The following is an 18,652-nucleotide window of genomic DNA, read 5'->3' as shown; positions in this document are numbered from 1 at the left end:
ATGGAAATACAAATCGGGACCATTTGGAGAGGAGTAGAGGTACACCTCTGTAAACTAAACAGATCCTAAATGTGCTTCTGTTGAAACTGCTAAGAAAGACATAGATCGGAATCTAACTTATATTAACACTACTATACCGTTTGTTTTCTAACTGTAACACATGAAACTGTGAAGCGCTCTGACACCCTTGGGTCACGTTCGCGCTATACAAAACTGTACGCTATACAAAACTCTATAAATAAAATTTTAAAAAAACATCCCACCTCAGAAAACTTCACTGGCGCACGATACAGTAGATATGCCAGTTCAAGATGCTGATGCATGCCTACAAAACCCTACATAACCCTACATAACGAAGAACTAACATACCTCAACAAATGCCTGGCCTTTAACCAACCGACCAGACACCTCCATTCCGCTCCCTTTTGACTCGCAGACACCCCCAGATCCGCTGAGCCAACAGCAGAGGATGCTCCTTTTCGCACCTGGTGGCCAGGACATGGAACAACCTTCCCCTGCACCTCAGAACAGCCCCAGCACCCCATTAATTCAGGAAAGAACTCAAGATCTAGATGTTTGATTGAAGACCACCACACAGCGGTTAACATCTCAAGTGCCTCGAGACCCTCACAGGTGATTTGCTGCGCTTTATAAATGCTTGATTGACTGATTTGTAACAGTGGCAAGTTCCTTAGAGAATTTTTGGGCACTTATTTTTTTCTCCAAATTATGCAGTGAACTTCTCCCAAGCAGCCCCGATATATGTAAGCAGTAGAGTGCCTCTGAGTAGCATGCAGCACTGAAGTACTCAAGCTGTGAGTTTTGTGACTTGAGCAGAGCGGCTCAACCTCTCCCTCCCAGCACAGCGACCATAGACAGTGCACCAGCTACTATTTACTACAGGAGTCAGTCCATCCAGTGCTTAATTAGTGTTGGTGTTTGCAGGTGCTCGGCGCTGACACTTATTTCTCAACTTTGCCACTTATTTTTTAGTCTCCCATGCTGTCTTTGAATTTTTCAGCAGAGCACAACAGCAGATTGGGTAAAAATCCATTACATACATTAAATTAAAATAACACCTTAACCAGGACATTCTTAGAGCTGTGGGTGACATGGAACAATCAAAAGTAACACACTTGTTAGAGTATGAATGTTAGTAGGTAACCCTGGTACTGCCACTGGCGGCACTGGCCAGGTCAGTGGGTGACCCATGTTGCATTTACCTTTCGTGAAATACCTTGAGCACTTGCACTATTTGTTCTTCACAAATTAAACACGGAGTCCACCTGCCTCCAGCTAGACAGTAATATTCATGGCCCCCTCTTTCTATAACAGCTAGTTTGGTTGTGTGCAGTAAGATCAAGTATGTTGTTTTAACTGTACACTTGGAACTAGGCCCACTGACTTGTTTGTGAGTAGTTAGATCAGGCCTGTGAGGGATGTCAAACGAGGGCATGACTGAAGTCACCTTTTACTTGAGTGCCTATCAAAAAACGCTACCCTTTAAGATCCATAAGTACTCCTTTTTTTGTCTCATCCAGACTGGAGTCTAGCTGGAGCATAACATTTTGATGCCATAGCCACCAAAAAGCACTTTGCCTTGTCATTTTAAAAGTACTTGAGCTAAACTAAAATTTGGAAATGTGTTTGAATTTCCAAACTCTGTGGGTAAGGAATGTGGGCTGTAAGAAGACGAGATATATCTTTCTATATGAGCAATTACACTAATAATCATTTCTATACTAATAAATCTTTATTACTACTCAAAGAATCCTTTTTTGCAACCTTAGCAGAGACTGTTTAATAATTATTATAACTTGTGACCTGTAAAATCTCTGTAGGAAAAGCAGTAACCCACTTACTTGTCTGCATAGAATATAAATCTGTGACCTGCATGCTACAATTTGTGCTTAGGGGCAACATTTTAACCTTATATGTTATGTTTTGAGCAAAGCCTGTGACTAGACTGCCCATAGAGCTCTCCAGCCACTGCATTAAACCGAAAGGAGTTTTCTGATCTTCAATTTCAAGGGTTTTGCATCAGTTTCAAGGCCCTTTTCGAGCTTCTTACTATTCAAAAGAAGTCATTTCTGATATTTATTGTAAGAAGCTGGCTTTCTATATAGTGTACCAAAACGAGTACACTGTGCATAGAGTCCAGGTAACTCTCATTGGTTTCCAGAGGCAAAAATGATAACACTACATGCTCTCTTGTGTGGTAGTGTGAGTGAGCAGTTTAGGCTTATCAGAGGATAGTGCTAAGCTGTTGTTGTACTCTCAGAGTCATTAAATGAGGCACACACTCAAGAACAAATCCAAGACCAATTTAGAAACCAATAAGTCATATTTTTAAATAATGTTTGATACCAAGAACTTCATTATCAAGTAAGTACTTTCTTAAATATTTATTTTTACAAGTGAGTAAAAAGTTCACAAAAATACGTCTTTATGCAGCAATGCTTTCCTAGGCATATGTTGCATAGAATTATTTACGTTCAGTTTCTGGGTGTCTCCTTCAAGAATTAGGGTTGTAGGCAGCCAAGATCCAAAGTACTGCCAGCAGTTACTCGTTATCTGCCCTGGGGCATCCGGGTGCAGAGGTGCTGGTTGGGTTGGTAGCTTTGCGCGCTATGCCGGTAAAAAGAAGGAGGGCCGCCTATAAACAGGTGGCAGAGCAGGAATTGGGGACAAGTTCAGGAGCTCCCAATTGGTGCCGGCTTTCCCGTGCAAGGGGCCAGAAACCTGTCTGTGGGGGCAGGCTGGTCTATAACAGTCAGCCAGTACACAAGTGGTTGATAGATTTTCAGGGGGCACCTCTAAAGTGCCTTCTGGGTGCATGTATTAATAAATCAATCACTGGAATCATTGTGGGCTTATTAATCCAATATGTTTGATAGAAAAACATCATTAGTTTCACTGAAGTCGTCATGTAGCTGGGGAACTTGTAATCACAAGTACTGGGTACATACACTCAAGATGGCTTCCCTGTTCAGTGGCAATGTCCAACAATCGACATGGACATCACAGGGGCGATATGTCCTCACATCTAATATAATGCACCCTGCCTTGGAGCTGTAAGTCCTGCTGTAGGGGTGACTTACTTATATTACATGCAGTGTCTGCAGGCATGGTACAAAGGAGGTGTGCCATGTCGTGTCTTCACTTTTCTCTTCACCATGTCATGCAGCCTGCAATGGCAGTTTGTTTGAGTGTTGTGAGGGGTCCCTTAGGGTCCCCTCCCCACAGTACAATACTTGCTCCAGACTTTAGGGACCCTATTTAGTCTCCTTCCCCTAGGTACCAGGGGTACCATTTACTAGGGACTTATAGGGTGTGCTAAAGCTATTGCCAATTGGGGGAACACCTGTACAGTTTTAGGGAAAGAGATCCAACTCTGTGGGCCTAGATAGCAGGAACCCAATGCACTCCTGTCAAAACTGCAACAAATAGCAGGCAAAATGCGGGGGTGACCAGGTCAAATAAAGGGCCCATTCCTACATTTGTCACTTTATGTGGGCCTTATTGCATGGTTTAACTCGTGAGAAATTATCACTGAAAGTCAGTGACCGTTTAGGGCAGTGCAACTCGTTCTGCTGCACCAGGCATCAAGCTTAAAGGAACACCCTTTGCATTACAAGCTGAGGCGAAATAAGAGCAGCCTACAAAGATCTTTGAGTGTCTTGCACTTTTCTGGGGGTAATAACGCAGGCATGATAACTTTGGTGGTTAATGCACATGATGGGGAGGTCTGTGAATTGTCTAGTCACAGTTTTAACTCAAGAAAAAGTAGTACGGTTAATCTTTCTAGTCTACTACAAAGCACAATGTGTAAGAAGCAGATCCCAGATTAGTATTTTGTGTAGATAGCCAGTGGGTTACTGCTTTTTGTCACAGAGATCGTTTTGTTTGTTTTGAAGTTAATAAGTTACAGTCCTTCTAATATAGAACATTGAGCAAAGATGGGGGTATCAAAGTGCTGCATTCAAATCACAAACATAGATTTAGAACATAGTTTTTCTTTCCTCCATCTTTTGTTATTCTAAGATTGCTTAATAGGGTTCCTTTGGGTAGTAATACGATTTTATGTATCCCCAATCTTTTGTTACATTTCAAATCCTGAGTTTATGGCCAGGTTTATTCACACTTTGCTCATATTTGCATCAGGAAAGTGATGCAAATCTTATTCACAGTGATGTTTTGGGGTGAACTGTCCAACGCAAATCCAGATTTGCTTTGAAAAGTAGCTCTAAAGTAAAACATAGAAGCACAGTGCTCTGCTTTGTGTAAAAGAGGCGTACCATGGGTGATACATGGAATTACCATGCACCCACCCATGCATTTAGATACTAATCCCTATCAACTAACTTTTCTAGAAAGGGATTTGCACCAGAAACTTACACCTCCTATAGGCAGGCATAAAGTTGGAGAACGGTTTTATTTTTTCCAAACCTTTGCAACTTTGCATGTGTGCAGCAACTCAAAACACATATACAATGTGGTAAAGGGTTCACTTTTGTCAAAGCATAGACTTTTGTGGCAGAAGTGTACCCTTGCAGCATAAATCTATGATTGACTTTAGGCTAACACTGGTGCTCTATGGTGCAAGGATGGGTGTATTGGCGCAAGGCAGCCTAAGGTATGCCAGCACTACAGGAGAGAGCAATAGCATACATATCGTGGTGTTGTGCTCTCTCCTTTTCACCCAGTGCAGTGCCGTTCAGCAACTTTGGTTAATACACTGTGTAAAAATGTAGTAAATCCGCCCCTTCATTTCTCCAGACCAAGCACTCTATAGTTCTCCTCTCTTAAGTAATATTTTCTATCCATTGATTTACACACTTGCATGACTCATTGTCTTGTGCCAAGGAGAGATGAGGGGCACCATTGGAGGACTGATAGTGAGGAAATCCATGAAGAAAGACGTGATGGCAGGGGATGGGGGCACAACACCTACACATATTGTCGCACCAGGTGCCACTAAACCTAATGTCGCCCCTGCTCGAAGTGTCACAAATGAGGCAAGAGGATGTAATTCATAGTGAGCTAAAGCACATAAATTTCACACATAAGCATTTTGAAAACCTGGCCGCTATATCTGCCCTGGAATCAGGCCAGACACTTTGTTGACATTGCTGCTTTAGCTGCTGACCAATCACCTGGCCCATTCCTTAACTTCTGCCTCTCTTGAGCCCCTGTCCACAGCAAGAATGCGATACACTGCCGACTCTGAGAGACAGCTCAGTTTGCACTCCAGATTCCAACTGTCCTCTTGGAGTTGGTCCCACTTACAATGTGGACTCAAGCCTACAAAGTTAGCCAGTGAAGTTTGCTGCTTCACTAGTGAGTAGGAGTAAAAGACAGGGTTGGACTCGCCTACAGGGTAAACAGGCAGTACCTGATAGGCTGGTCTGACAGATCAGTGTGTGGGCCAGATTTTAGGTTGAAGCCTACCAGACTCCTCAGCTTTCTGCTTGTGAAAAGATTTTTTATGGACATTCTGAAAACTTCCCTGGGAATGGATTCTGTCCATTGCTTACCATTGGTGTTGTACTTTGTAACTACATTTTCTGGCTTTCTATTTGCTGGCTTTGTTTTCGTCCCTCCTGTGGAGCAAAGCTTGTTTACCATCGATCCTTGTATTGCTCCACGAGTACTCGCTTTCTGTAAACAGGCCTTTACATTTTTTTCTTATCTTGTCACATTTGCTGTGCTTTCAAAGACAGAGGTCAAATGTAAGGCTGTGTCCTCCCAGGGAGCTTGCTGTCTACTCTTCTTTCTCTGACTTCAAAGTGAGAGGATTTATGTGACAATATTGCCGGGTACTGGGAAATAAACTTTTTTTTTCTAGCACACAACAACATTGAAATGTTTGTAAATGAACTGTGGAAATATTTCAGAAAATATCAGAATTCGGAAAGCACACATGAAGCAATTTTTTGTAATCCAGAAGTGTGGTGGAAGCAAATATTTGTATAAGTTCAAAACAAATCAGTACACTTGGTGATGCCATTTCTACACATTATCGCTTGTGCAGTAAAATTGTATGTGCAAATGTACTGATCATTTCAATTGAAAATGGGATGTCTGTAATGACAGTACAATACTACACCATATGTACTCCACACCACACCACTCCACTCTACACCACTCCACTATACAACACTCCACTCCACTCTATGCACTTCCACTCTAAGCCACTGCAATCTAAGCAACTGCACTCTATGCCACTCCACTCTACGCCACTCTACTCTATGGCATTTTGTTCCACTCTACCACTTTCCACTCTATGGCACAACACTCCACCACACTCTACACCAGTCCATGCCACTTCACTCTGGGCCAAGCTCCTCCACTCTACGCCACTTCACCCTACAACACTCCATGCCACTTCACTCTATGGCACTCTACTCTACGACACGTCTCTTTATGATATTCCACCACAGTGTATGCCATTCTTCTCCACTTTACGACCCTCCATTCCACTTTACTCCACTCGGCACCCCTCCACTCTACTACACTCTACTTTACTCCACTCTACTCCAGTCTACGCCACTTCACTCTATGACACTTTATGTGTCTCCACTTTATGACCCTCTACTCCACTTTGCTCCACTCTACTCCACTCTACTACATTCTACCACACTTCACTCAACTCTATACCTGTATATGCCATCCCTCTCTATGCCACTTCACTCTACAACTCTACTCTACTGCACGCCACTCCAAATACGACACTCTATTCCACTCCACGATGCTCTACTCTATCCCACTTTACAACCCTCCACTCACCAACACTTCACTCTATGACACTTTATTCGACTATATGCCCCTTCCCTCTACTCCCCTCCACTCAGTGCCTCTCCACTCTATGCCTCTCCACAATCCTGAACTCTACGCCTCCGAACTCTATGCCCTTCCACTCTACGACACGCCATTACACTCCATTCCACAACACTCCACTCTATGACACTCCACGGCACTCCATTCCACACTACGACACTCTACTCTACTCTTCGCCACTCTACTCTACTCATCGCCACACTACTGCTCTCTTCCCCACTTCACTCCACTCTAAAACGTTATACTACACTACACTCCTCTCTATACCAATATGCACCACTCTATGCCACTCCACTCCAATCTACACCACGTCACGCTATGGCTCTGCTCCACTTTACGACACTCTCCTCTGTGCCATTAAATTTTAGCCATGCTGAACAGCAGCCACGCTGGTGTAAAACATGGCTAAAATACAAAGGCAAAGCCAAAAGTGCGACCTCTTGGCTTTGCCAATGCTTGTTTAGCATCAGCAGGCTTGTTTTTACTGTCGATTTACCTAATATTGCCATTTTTTTAGCTATTTTTTAGCTATCTGCTTAGCTAATGGGGCCAACTTTTATTTTGGTGTTGGGTCTATTATTTTTTCACAATCCGACCCTAATAAAGGAGGTTGGGTGTAACATTTTTACTTATAATGTTTTTTTAAATCTTTCACTGAGTAGGATTTTTATATGCTTTAACGGATTTGTGGATCCAGCAATGTTGGGCAAAAGAACATGCTGCTGTCGTATTCTGTAATGTTACACATTATATACACAATAAATACTGTTTGATATTTTGGGAAATAAGACGTAGGTCTTCAAAAAACCCTGAAGACTAGATTGGCACCAATTCCTGGTTTGTTTTTGGTCCCTCTGTGCTTTAAACGAGTCTCAAAATGAGGCAGCAGTGCCCGTGAGCAGTAAATTGCCAGGTGTACAGAGCCTTCCAAGCGATAGGATTGCTGAAAGATGAGACACGCAGAAAACGCCAAAGAACCATTAATATCACATTCCACTGAGAGGCACTCTAACTGAGGAAGTGCAACCAGGAAGTTAAACATTAAACATCAACGGGATAACATTTTTTAACCCCTTGATTGCTGTTTTGACCAATAACAGACTCCAAGCGGTCTGCCCACACCACACCACAAACTCTGTATCCAAACGAGATCGGAGATGTAAGCAGACATTCTGTCGTCGGAAGCCGCTGCAGACAGTGGTGGTGAGAATATGGTGCTTTTTTTAGGAGTCGTGGTGTTTCTGTTGGTGTGGTTTGCACTGAGATTCCGGAATGCCGTTTCAAAAGGGCCCCCGGGTCCCACGCCTCTACCTATCCTCGGTAACATGTGGATGCTTGGCTTCAAGGTGGAGTTTGAGAAACTTATCGAGGTAAGGTAATCATAAGATTTCCAAGCGCTTTATTTGTACTGTGGCGTGGCTTACTGTTCTGCTTTTTGAGTGCCTTTCCCTCCCTTTCGCACAAATAAATTAAGGGGCAAATGTATTAAGATATATCGCAGCGCAGCGTCCAAGTCACCTTGCTGCGCTGCTCTGCATGATAGCGAAAGGGCAGGAATGCACTGTATTTAACAATAGAGGGCCTCATTTACAAGCTTTTGACGCATGGCAGCGCAGCAGGCGTTCCCGTTGCGCTGCGCTGCTGGGCGTGAAAGGCAAAGGGTGGGAATGCGCCATATCTACAAGATATGGCGCATTCCTGTCCGTCTCCCCTGCTCTCATGCACAAACAGCTGGCATGTGCCAGCGCAGGCACCCTTGCGTCTGGGTTGAATCCATCATCGTTCTTTAGCTCACATCGCCACCCCAGGTCAGACCCAGGCATATGCAACTGATGGATTCAACCCAGATCTGTGACTGGGGGTGAGTGTCTGATAAAAATCAGCGCTCCGTCCATCATCTCCTTGTGTTTGCTTTGTTCGCCCTAAGTTGGCAGTGTATGACCAGAAGTGAGTTCCTTGCTCACTTTTCCACCGGACTCAAGCTATCCTGGTTGATGAGGGGTGTTACCCCGAAACCGGTCCCAGGATGCTTGTTTCCGTTCTAGGGAGACCTGGCTTGGCAGTTCCGGCTAGACTGTTCCCATGAGATACAGGGTCAAGACTGATTTGCATATGGCTGGGTCTGACCTGGGGTGGTGAAGTAAGCTCAAGAACGATGATGGATTCAAGCCAGATCTATGACTGGGGCTGAGTGTCTGAAACATTTCAGCGGTTCGTCCATCATCATCTCCTTGTGTTTGCTTTACCATACAGATTGCCTGCAGCAAGCACAAGTACATATAGTCTCCCATACCTCGTAAAGCACGTATACAGCGTGTTTTTAGAAGTTAAAAACCATCCATGTGTGGGCCTTTTTTACCTATCTGATTTGATAATGGAGGTGTTGCAAAATGACATCTGTCCATTTAGTACACCTGAATATTTTTGCTTTTTTGATCACCTGGTTTTGGACTTTTTACTGTGGGTGATTCTCCCTACTTGTGCCTCACTCATACTAATCAAGAGGTAAACCGACTGCACATGTTTACCATCAGTATCTGCCTTTTAAGAGAAGGCTGATGTGATACAGAAAGTTCAGGGGGCACTTGACTGATTGCACATGAACATGTCTGCTCACGCATGTGCACACTTGTGAGGGCTGTGTGTGTGAGACTACTGTCGGGAGCAACTCTGTAACAGCACACAGGTTGCCAGGGGCAGAGAGGACTATGCAGGGATGATATGGGGTAGGCCATATAATATTGCAGGCACTCATAGGTAAAGTCAGCTTTTGCTGAGTGACTCTGTTTGTATAGAGGGGGAAATCTGCCTTAGAGTTCAGTTTAGCTTCCCTTAGACCTTAAAAGTCCAGTTTGATACAAGATATTAAATGGGGATAAAAGTGTGTGACCAGTTCAAATGTGCCCCAAGCAGCTAAATGTACCTCTCATGGGTCGTTTAGAATTTTCATATTTCTCTGGCTCAACCAGAGATCAGGGCGGAGGCCTTTTTTCACTCTGCTGGGCCATATTAAATACTCTGCTCCCCATTACAGGGAACACAGGCTTCCCAACATGGAAGGAGTACATAACAGTGCTTTCCTCAGCTCCTGAGGAGGAAGGCGTGGGGAAGAAATTCTGCATCTGTTTATTAGCATTCACACTGTACTAGGGCTGGGAACAGTCAAGGCCTCCTGAACAGAGGAGAAAGCCTAAACAACTGGAGCCAACACAAGGGTTGGGCTCCTCTTTTACGTTTTGGTGGGAAAAGCCCTGCAGTGATGTAAGCGAGGTGCAGAACGGAGGTTCCAAGGGGAGATGTGACCAGTGACTTGTGGATGGCACCATCTTCACTGTACCAGTATTCTTTTCAGGAGAGTTGTGACAGGGTTGGAGGAGTGATGTGGCACCCTAGGACTGGCCAGGGTTGCCTTACTTCTACAACCTTCTTGCCCACAGAAGATTGCTTTTGACTGGAACTGGACGGCAGTGGCAGCCATGGATAACTGGAAGGACAACCCCCATGATGCACTAAAGGACTATGGACTCTGCACACAGTTGATCCCAGGATCACTAGGTCTCTCTGAAGACCAGTGAGGTTGGCCCACTTACACCCTCTGAGGACCTGTTGTGGAAAATCTGAACTTCTGCTCCCAAGCAAGTGGAAAGGAGCACCAGGGACTGAGGAAAGCTAAGACAGGGAGGCAGTAAAACCAGTGCCCTGCATATCACATCACTTTTGAGGCTAGAAGGTCTGCTTGAACTTTACCTGGTGGCTAGAGATCACCACTAGGAGTAAAATGAGCCCATGATCACCCAAAGTAGCCTGAATAAAGTCCTTTTTGTGGTTGGTGACCTTTGATCCCCAGTGAGGATCAAAGCGTTTGATTATCTGATGCCTCTTTGAAAAATAACCCCCTGGGTGGGCCATGATGTAAAATGGATTTACCCAAAGGAGGGGGTGTACGTGGAGTTCCCGCCGCATCTTTAGTTACCCCAGGGGCCCCCCTCTCCCCAGGTGCTGAAGCAACAGAAACCGGGAGAGCACCGTCATGCAACCCCCCCCCCAAGAAAGATAGACGGGGCCTGGGACCCCAACTCTGGCACCCCTGATGACAAATATAACCTGGGCCTTGTCTAGGGGCAGCAGGGCAGCCACCACAAAGAAATCACCCTGCCTGCATGGAGCAGCCAGAGGAGAAGCACACTGCCACCTCCCACGCCGGCAGAGGAGGATGCCGGGCAGAACTTAAACTGTAATTGAGGGCTGCAGGAAGGCAGCTGCTCCCCTTGTTACAAGTTTGAATTTAGGACCCACATGATTTTCATCAATATTTCCAAGGCACTCCCAAGGCTGGAGCTTTTGTTATATAGCTGGAAGTGCAGCATTCTTTAGGCACTGGTTCTGTGGCTGCATTTTGTGTGGCCTGAAGTTGTATAAAAAAGACAGACACGTTACTTTATTTTCAATGCCTTATTTACTCTTTATGCTTACTGTCATTTTAATCAGTGTTAAAATGCTTTATTGACAATTCTTTATTGACATTAAGGTTTGCATTCTCACATGATTAATGACTGTAGTAAAAGGGTGATGATGTTTACCATGTTGATTGTTTGCCTTTTAACGTGGTGCACCTTTGATAAAGTCAATAGGCTTACCTTACATGATGCGATGACACTTGAGAGAGCCAATAGGCTTTTTAAATTTGAAATGATTCCCCCCTATATTATGATGTGCTGTTTGGTATAGGTGGGGGAGGGGTACTGTGATTTTGAGGGGTCATGGCTCTTTAGGGATCAAATGTGATTTCATATTTATTACATCTCACAATTTTTTATTGATTAAATATTTTAATATGTATGCTGAATGTTAATGTTGAAAAAGCTGTATTGATTGCAGTTTTTTTTTACATGTTTGTCCGTACTTTTATGGCCTTCTCAGGCCAAAATAAAGTATCTCTTGACTTGACTTGATTTCATAATGTAATCTAATGACTTTTTTTATCTGCCTTCTGTATATATTTGTAAGTTAATGCATAGTATTTAGTAGTGTGTGCGTAATAAATGTATTTTTCCTTTCCGAAAGAAAAAGCATGGGCTGAACAATCATTTATTGAGTATTATTATTGCACACAGGCAAATGGTGATTACTAGGCCTTGGACTGCTCTGCTTTTCTACCCTGATAGAATCAAGTGCTACAATGAGGTGCTTCATTCCCAGTAAGAGAAAATTGTGGACCTATTACTAGAGCAAGCCTCACATCTTGCACAGTTAATAACCGAATTTCCAAGCAGTTTCGAATTCACGGAGACGTGGGCATGAGTAAAGAAAGACTGATTCTATCCCCATAAATAACCAACCCAGGAAATATAATCCTTTCAAGACCAGAAATAAGGCATATAATACAATATTAAGACATCAACAGACATCGTTAAAATGAGATGGAGCTACTATATCCTCAATAATACGGAGGGCATATAACGACTATAATATAACTACAGATCGTATTGCAACTTACTCTGCTTCTTCGTATAAGAGCACATCCATTAGGGATTTTTTTTTATTAAACATAATAAAAGTTTGATGACAACGATCTGGACGTCCAAATATTTTTCTGGATCAGAGATACTTCCAGTTTTCAAGACACATATAGACCCCCAGACCACTACACAGATGAACAGTATATTTCTCTTTTGGTCCTGAAGAAGATGATACAAACCTTTTATTTTCACCGAAACGTGCGTAGACCAGTGATCACACTCTGGGAGTCCCACCTAAGAACTAAGTTAAAAGAAGAATCAACCAAAAATTAATTTGATGGACTTGTGAATGACAAAACTGTGATTGTGAGCAGGACCCCATCACAGATGTGTTTTTATTGTGCATTTCTTTGTATGGTATGTATGAGTAGAATGAAAGGTGAGAATGGAAGGATGATTGTGTAAATTTGGGGGATACTATAATTTGTATCAATATTGAGAGCAGCTAAGAATGGATTCTTTCCAATTGAAATGACAATATATTTCCGCTTCATCTGTAAATGTTTTTGTGAATTTAATACAAGTTATAAATAAGTATATGAAAATAAAGGAAAAAAATATTTTTGATAAATAAACAAAACTAGAAAGAAAGTAATATTTGTGCTGAGATTTTGTGTTATGGGGAAATGTCTTGTCTGAATAATTACCATTTTAGAAACTAGATAGGCCACATAAGAGGTTGTTTTCATTGTCTTTATTTCCTCTCCCCTCCTCTTAGGCCTCAAAGTAATTGGGGGTTACCTTTGTGTAAACAAATAACCGAATTTCCTACATTGGTGTTCAGCACTGGAAAAATAGTAATCCTGTTACAGTACGCATTGCTAACATTCGATAAGTTCAGTTTTGTCACACTATACCTATGCATTAATCCTCAAATTTCAGAGTGCAGTGCTCTGAGAGGGGTTCAAATGTTTGTTTATGTGAACTCCAGGGGTGGGAAAGGAAAGCCCCAGCAAACATATGTCATGTGAAAACATTGATGGTTCGTTAATGAGTTACCTGTGTTTATTATGACTGGGTTACATTTTTGAAATGATGTGATGATGGGTGGGCTTTCACACATTGTGTTCCCATTATACTGTTCCAGGCCATAGTGTCCTTTGAACCCCAGTACTACACACTATGCCTGTGTGAGGAGGGGTTTTCGCTATAGGTTTAAGGACACAAACAGGCACCACACCATAGATCTTGGTGAAAGGGTACCCTGCTTCTTGAGTGAGGTGATTGGGGGGGGGGGGGGGGGGGGGGTTGGGGTTCCAGGAAATTCATGCACTCGCCATGGGCACAGCAGATTTCAAGCAAGTGAGCCCGCCTGTTTGGTCAGACCCTAGGACTGAGAGTGGAGGCCCTGTAGATGGATGGTGTCCAGGCACGTCTGTTAGGGATTGTCACTTTGACCTGTGCCTTAGAAGACCACTGCCTGGTGCACTGCTGGTGTACCAGCCTTGGGGTGAGGCCATGAGTTCCCTTGAAGTACTGTCTTGCCAGACATTGTTTTGGCTGGTGGGTACAGGCCCCAGTATGGCGTAAATGGTGCATACCAGCTGGCCAGTTGGGCCCTATCTTAAAAGGGACGTGACCCTGTGCTTCACTGTGGGAAAGGGTTAGTAACGTCTGTCCAGGAAGTTTACTCTGAGCTGTCTCCCAAGCAGTTGACAAGGACTCTACCTGGCAGACTTCTGGTTGGTGCACTTTAGGTGTTCCGGTGGGGCACATGCCTGTGTTGAGTGTGTTTGGAAGGCAGGTGCTCCTGCAATGGCAGTACCAGCTGGCCAGATGGGCCTGATCTAAAAGGAAGGAACCATGTGCTTCAAACTGTGCTAGTGTTAGCCACTTCTGTCCAGGAGGGTTACTTTGAGTGAGCTGTCAAACAGGCAATTGACGACTGTACTCATCAGACTCAAGTGTGGTGCACTTTAGGTGTACCAGTCTTAGGGTGCATCCCTAGGATCCCTCCGAAGTCATGGTTTACTAGGCAAGAACTCAGAACCGAGAGAATACCTTCATCTGAGTGAGATGAAAAGAGGTAGTGTGGGCCTCAATGAGACTTGTTGAACTTCTCCCTGAGGGATCTTTATGGTCTCTGATTGGTTTCGTGTTGACAGCATGGAGGCTGGGAAATGGCCTGCAGGGGGGTCTGGGTGAGGCATGTCTCACGTAGTGTCCAGCAGTGCTTCCTGTTGACCCAGTGGGGCTTTAGGGAGTCCACAGGTGAGGGGGTCCTGTGATGGATCTTCCTGGGTGACATTAGTCCAGGAGCATTCCGTGATCGTACTGGAGTCCGATTAGGAGAGGCAGTCACCCAGAGACGGTGTGGGGAAAGCATAGATCCCAGAAAAACTACTGTGGTGAGTGTCAGAGGTCCTGCGAGGGGCCTGTGTCTGCACATTCGGGTGAAGTGACCCAATTGAGGGAGGGTGATGAATGATGCATTGTGACAGAGAGAGCAAATTTCCCTTATCTACCACATAATTCTAATGCAACAGTATTACAGATAATTGATCAAATATTGGTGAGAGAGGCTCATAAATGACCTATATTTCTTTCAGAAAAATAGTTTATTTCATTTTATAAATATAAATCACATTAGTTTACATCAGTTAATATTTCTTTGTCAGTTCCTCATGAAATACAAAAATTCAATTTTTATAAAGACAAAGCATTTTTTTTATAAATAGTGTAAACAAAGAAAAGCAATATAAAGTGCATATAAATCATAGCTATATACAAATTAGGATTATCACAAATTAATACATGATTCATTAACCCCCTGGAATTTTTTTTTTCCTGTGCCTACACACATACTCAACAATCCAAACATTCTCACTCTAACTACATACACTACCACACCATTTGAAACAAGGAAGTAAACTCATGAGAACAGGTCTCCAAGATCAATGTGAGACACCGCACTTGGTCGACGCGCATTTCGGCGGCAGAAAGCCACCTTCTTCAGGACCACTTCCAATAGAACAACCCAATTATCCAGGGAATACAGAATAGCGTTCTAATATAGGGTTAGGTGTTCATATAGTTTATGTCATCCAGTTAATGATCCCTTTGTAAATATTTGCTGAGATCTAATGGGGTTACTGTAGTTCCTTCATTCAACACGAATCTTGACCTTTTTTTAAAAAGATTATGCAGCTCTGTATAATAATAGATTGGTCCACAGAGTCTTGTAAATCCAGATTCTAATTGGTTTTTTGTATGGGGGTACTCCAACACAACTTTTTCAGAGTCCTCACTTCATTAAGGCGTCGGTAACGGCGTGTCTACCTCCTGGTTCGCTTGTTACCGCTGACTGAGTAAGAGGACGCATAAGCGATGGCTATTTCTTCCCTTGATCCAGCCGGTGGTGGCAATTGTTGCAAAATGAAAAATTCGTTGGCTTTTCTGATCCCTCAATTTTGAACTTTTTACCGTGGGTGAGTCCTACTACTCGTGTCTCACCCACGGTAATTACATGGTAAATGGAATGTATGTGTTTACTTTTAAGATAAGGCTGCGATGCAGCAAGGTTAAGGGTTACTCGGCTGGTTACACCTGAACACATGTGAGGGCTGTGCATGTGAGACTACCCTGTGTGCAGTCTAGTAACTGCACACGGGTAGCGTGGTGCTGAAGGTGCTGTAGGTGCTCTGCAGAGTTAGATATTGACCTGGAGTAGGCCTTATAATATCAGTGGGCACTCTTAGGTAAGGTCAGTATTGTTTACTGTTTTATCTACAGTGACACTGTATTATACATATAGGGGGAAATCTATCTCAGAGTGCAGTTTCACATCCCTTAGGCCTGCACTGTTGCACCACGGACCGTGATTCGGCCCGCAGTGCTGCCCGCTTCTTCCTTGCAGGCCGCGATACTGCCCGCAGCAGCTCCCTCTTTTTCTTTGGGCACGTTGCGGTGCTGCACGGCGACCCGCTGTTCCCGTTTTGGCGTCGCGGGTGCATCCCGCGGTGCCTGCTCTCTCTCTGTGTCGGGCACGCTGCCTACTTATGCGGCGGCCCGTTATCTGACAATTTACATGACAGGAATGGTGCAGATCCAGTTTTGGAGCTGCAGCTTCTTATTTTCACATGTTGAAGCACTATATTCTCACCTTCCTTTCACTGGATATATATTTCTTTCTGATAACAACACAGAGTGTCTGTAGGTCAAAAAGAGAAGAGGGGAAAAGGTTCAACTGTGGTAACTTGAGTGTAGCCTAGCCAAAAAGCAAGTAACTAAGCAAAAAGGTGCAAAAGTGTACCCAGTAGCACACAATTCCTAAATTTGGAAAAGGTGCCCATCAGTTCCCACACGGTACCGCCCTATTCATCATTTGGGCTCTCCTTCTTCCAGGAGAAAGGGTGTAGTCTTTCACTAGTTGTTTTCGTGAAAAACAATCAACCTAATGCGAGTAGTAAAATATGTGAAAGGTAGGACCGAAGATGTTAAATATATCAGGGTAACTGAATTTGCAGTGCAGAAAAAGTGTGGTGAAAAATTAAAGTATATAAAATTGGGTAGCAAATGAGTAGAAAGATACAATTTTAATAAGTTCTCTCATATCTCCCAACATTAATACCAAGAGAATGGACTAGCAGATTTAACAAAATATCCGCAAGCTAGTAGGGTCAACATGTTTCAGCATAAGTGGCTACAGATATGCCACTGCTTTCGTCAGGACCTAGATATAAATGTCTGCTGCAAAAAATTGAAATAATATCACCTGTTTAATTTCAGGTTGTGCTCAGTCTCCTCCAACATGCTGAAAAGGAAGGCACACACACACAAAAAACACACAGAGAGCCATTCACAAGTTAGCAATTTGCACATATATATTTCTTTCTTCATGTCTTCTTCGGGCCATCTTGCCTTCCAATGATTCCATAGCGTTCTTTCCAGAAGGCCTTGGGAATTATCTGCCCTATCAATTTAAAATGGTGACCTTCCTATTCCGTCCACAATCCTTTTCCTTATCCAAGATGGTGGTTACTTGCTTCCTGTTTGGTCACTTCCTGTTCCTGTTTATTCACTTCCTGTCCATGGGTATTTAAATAGCTGGATCCTTCATTCCCTTGCGTTGCAACCCTCTTCACTCCTCTTGGTGTGTCCTAGCTTCTATTGGTATCCTGTGCTCCTGTCAGGTGTACCTTTGATTCCTGTTGGTCTACCTTGTTCCAGATTTAGCCTTCTCTTCTAGTTCGAATTCCTGCCCTTCTTTTGCTCCTTCTGTAGGTTTCTTTCCTTCCTCTTAATTCCTGGAGTTCCCACTTCCACCAGAGGTTTTCCCTATGGGTTTTGTCCTATTGGAACTCCTTTTGGAGGGCATGGTTTGCTTTGGCTATTTCAATGTCAGCAGCACAGTGGCTACCAGAAGAGGTCGCCCTTATCTCGGACAGACCAGAACCCTCAAGAACCGAAGTCTAGAATCTCTTCAACCCTCCAGAGCTGGTAAGAACATCACAAGTCTTGAAATGCACAGTACTGTGAGGTATCAAATGGGGGTGAAAAGTCTGCACACAGTTCAGATATGGAAGTCCCCAGCAGATGTATGTTTATCTTATGGCTCGTCCAGCATTTTCATATTTCTCTGGCACAGCTTAGGATCAGAACCCAGGCCTTTTGTCAGCCTGCTAGGCCAAGTTAATTGCTCTGCACCCAGGCAGCGGGAATAAAGGCTCTCACCACAAAAAAAAGCAATTAATATTACTTGCCTTAGCTCCTAGTAGGAAAGAGTGGGGAAGAAAATATGTATCTTTTAATTAGCTGTTTCACTGTAGCATGGGTGGCAACAGCCTAGGCTAACTGAACAAAGGAGGGAGTCCAGACAACTGGAGCCAACATAGGAGGGAGCTTCTCTTTGATGTTTTGGAAGGAAAGGCCTTGGCAGTGGTGTCAGAAAGGAGCATAACTGAGGCCCCCAACTGTCCCAGCATGGGATGCAGGAGGGTACTGACAGGGCCGGAGCGGTGATGTGGCATTCTAAGATTGACTAGGGGTGCTTTGCTTCTAGAACCTTTCACTCCATTTAAAAAACTCTTATATATCCAGCGAAAGGGAGAGTGCTTTTACTAGAACTGGGTGCTGGCGACAGCCCTGGACAACTGGAAGGACAAGCCTGCTGATGCCCTAAAGGACTAAGGACTAGCCACATTTAACTCGAGGCCAGTGGGTCTCTTTAGAGGCCAGTGAGGCTTCCGTCCTTATACCCCCTGAGAATCAGTTGGGGGAAAATCTTGACTTCTGTGTCCAAGCAAGAGAAAAGGAGCACCAGAGACAGCGAAAAGGAGGAAAGCTATTACAGA

General features: G+C 43.8%; 1 protein-coding gene across 1 annotated transcript in view; it reads left to right on the top strand.

Annotated features, from left to right (window-relative positions):
- The first annotated feature begins 7,968 nt into the window (after window positions 1-7,968).
- The window catches only part of LOC144828917 (cytochrome P450 2J2-like), a 433,018-nt gene continuing 422,334 nt past the window's right edge, over window positions 7,969-18,652 (top strand). The window contains exon 1 of the mRNA XM_078687535.1: window positions 7,969-8,210. Coding sequence (XP_078543661.1) covers window positions 8,052-8,210 — 159 coding nt within the window. The 5' untranslated portion in view covers window positions 7,969-8,051. The remainder of the gene's footprint in view (window positions 8,211-18,652) is intronic.

Source organism: Lissotriton helveticus, chromosome 4_1, assembly GCF_964261635.1.
Source record: "Lissotriton helveticus chromosome 4_1, aLisHel1.1, whole genome shotgun sequence".
NCBI lineage: Eukaryota > Metazoa > Chordata > Amphibia > Caudata > Salamandridae > Lissotriton > Lissotriton helveticus.
The sequence above is the reverse complement of the archived record's forward strand: the minus strand, read 5'-3'. Positions and strand labels throughout refer to the sequence as shown.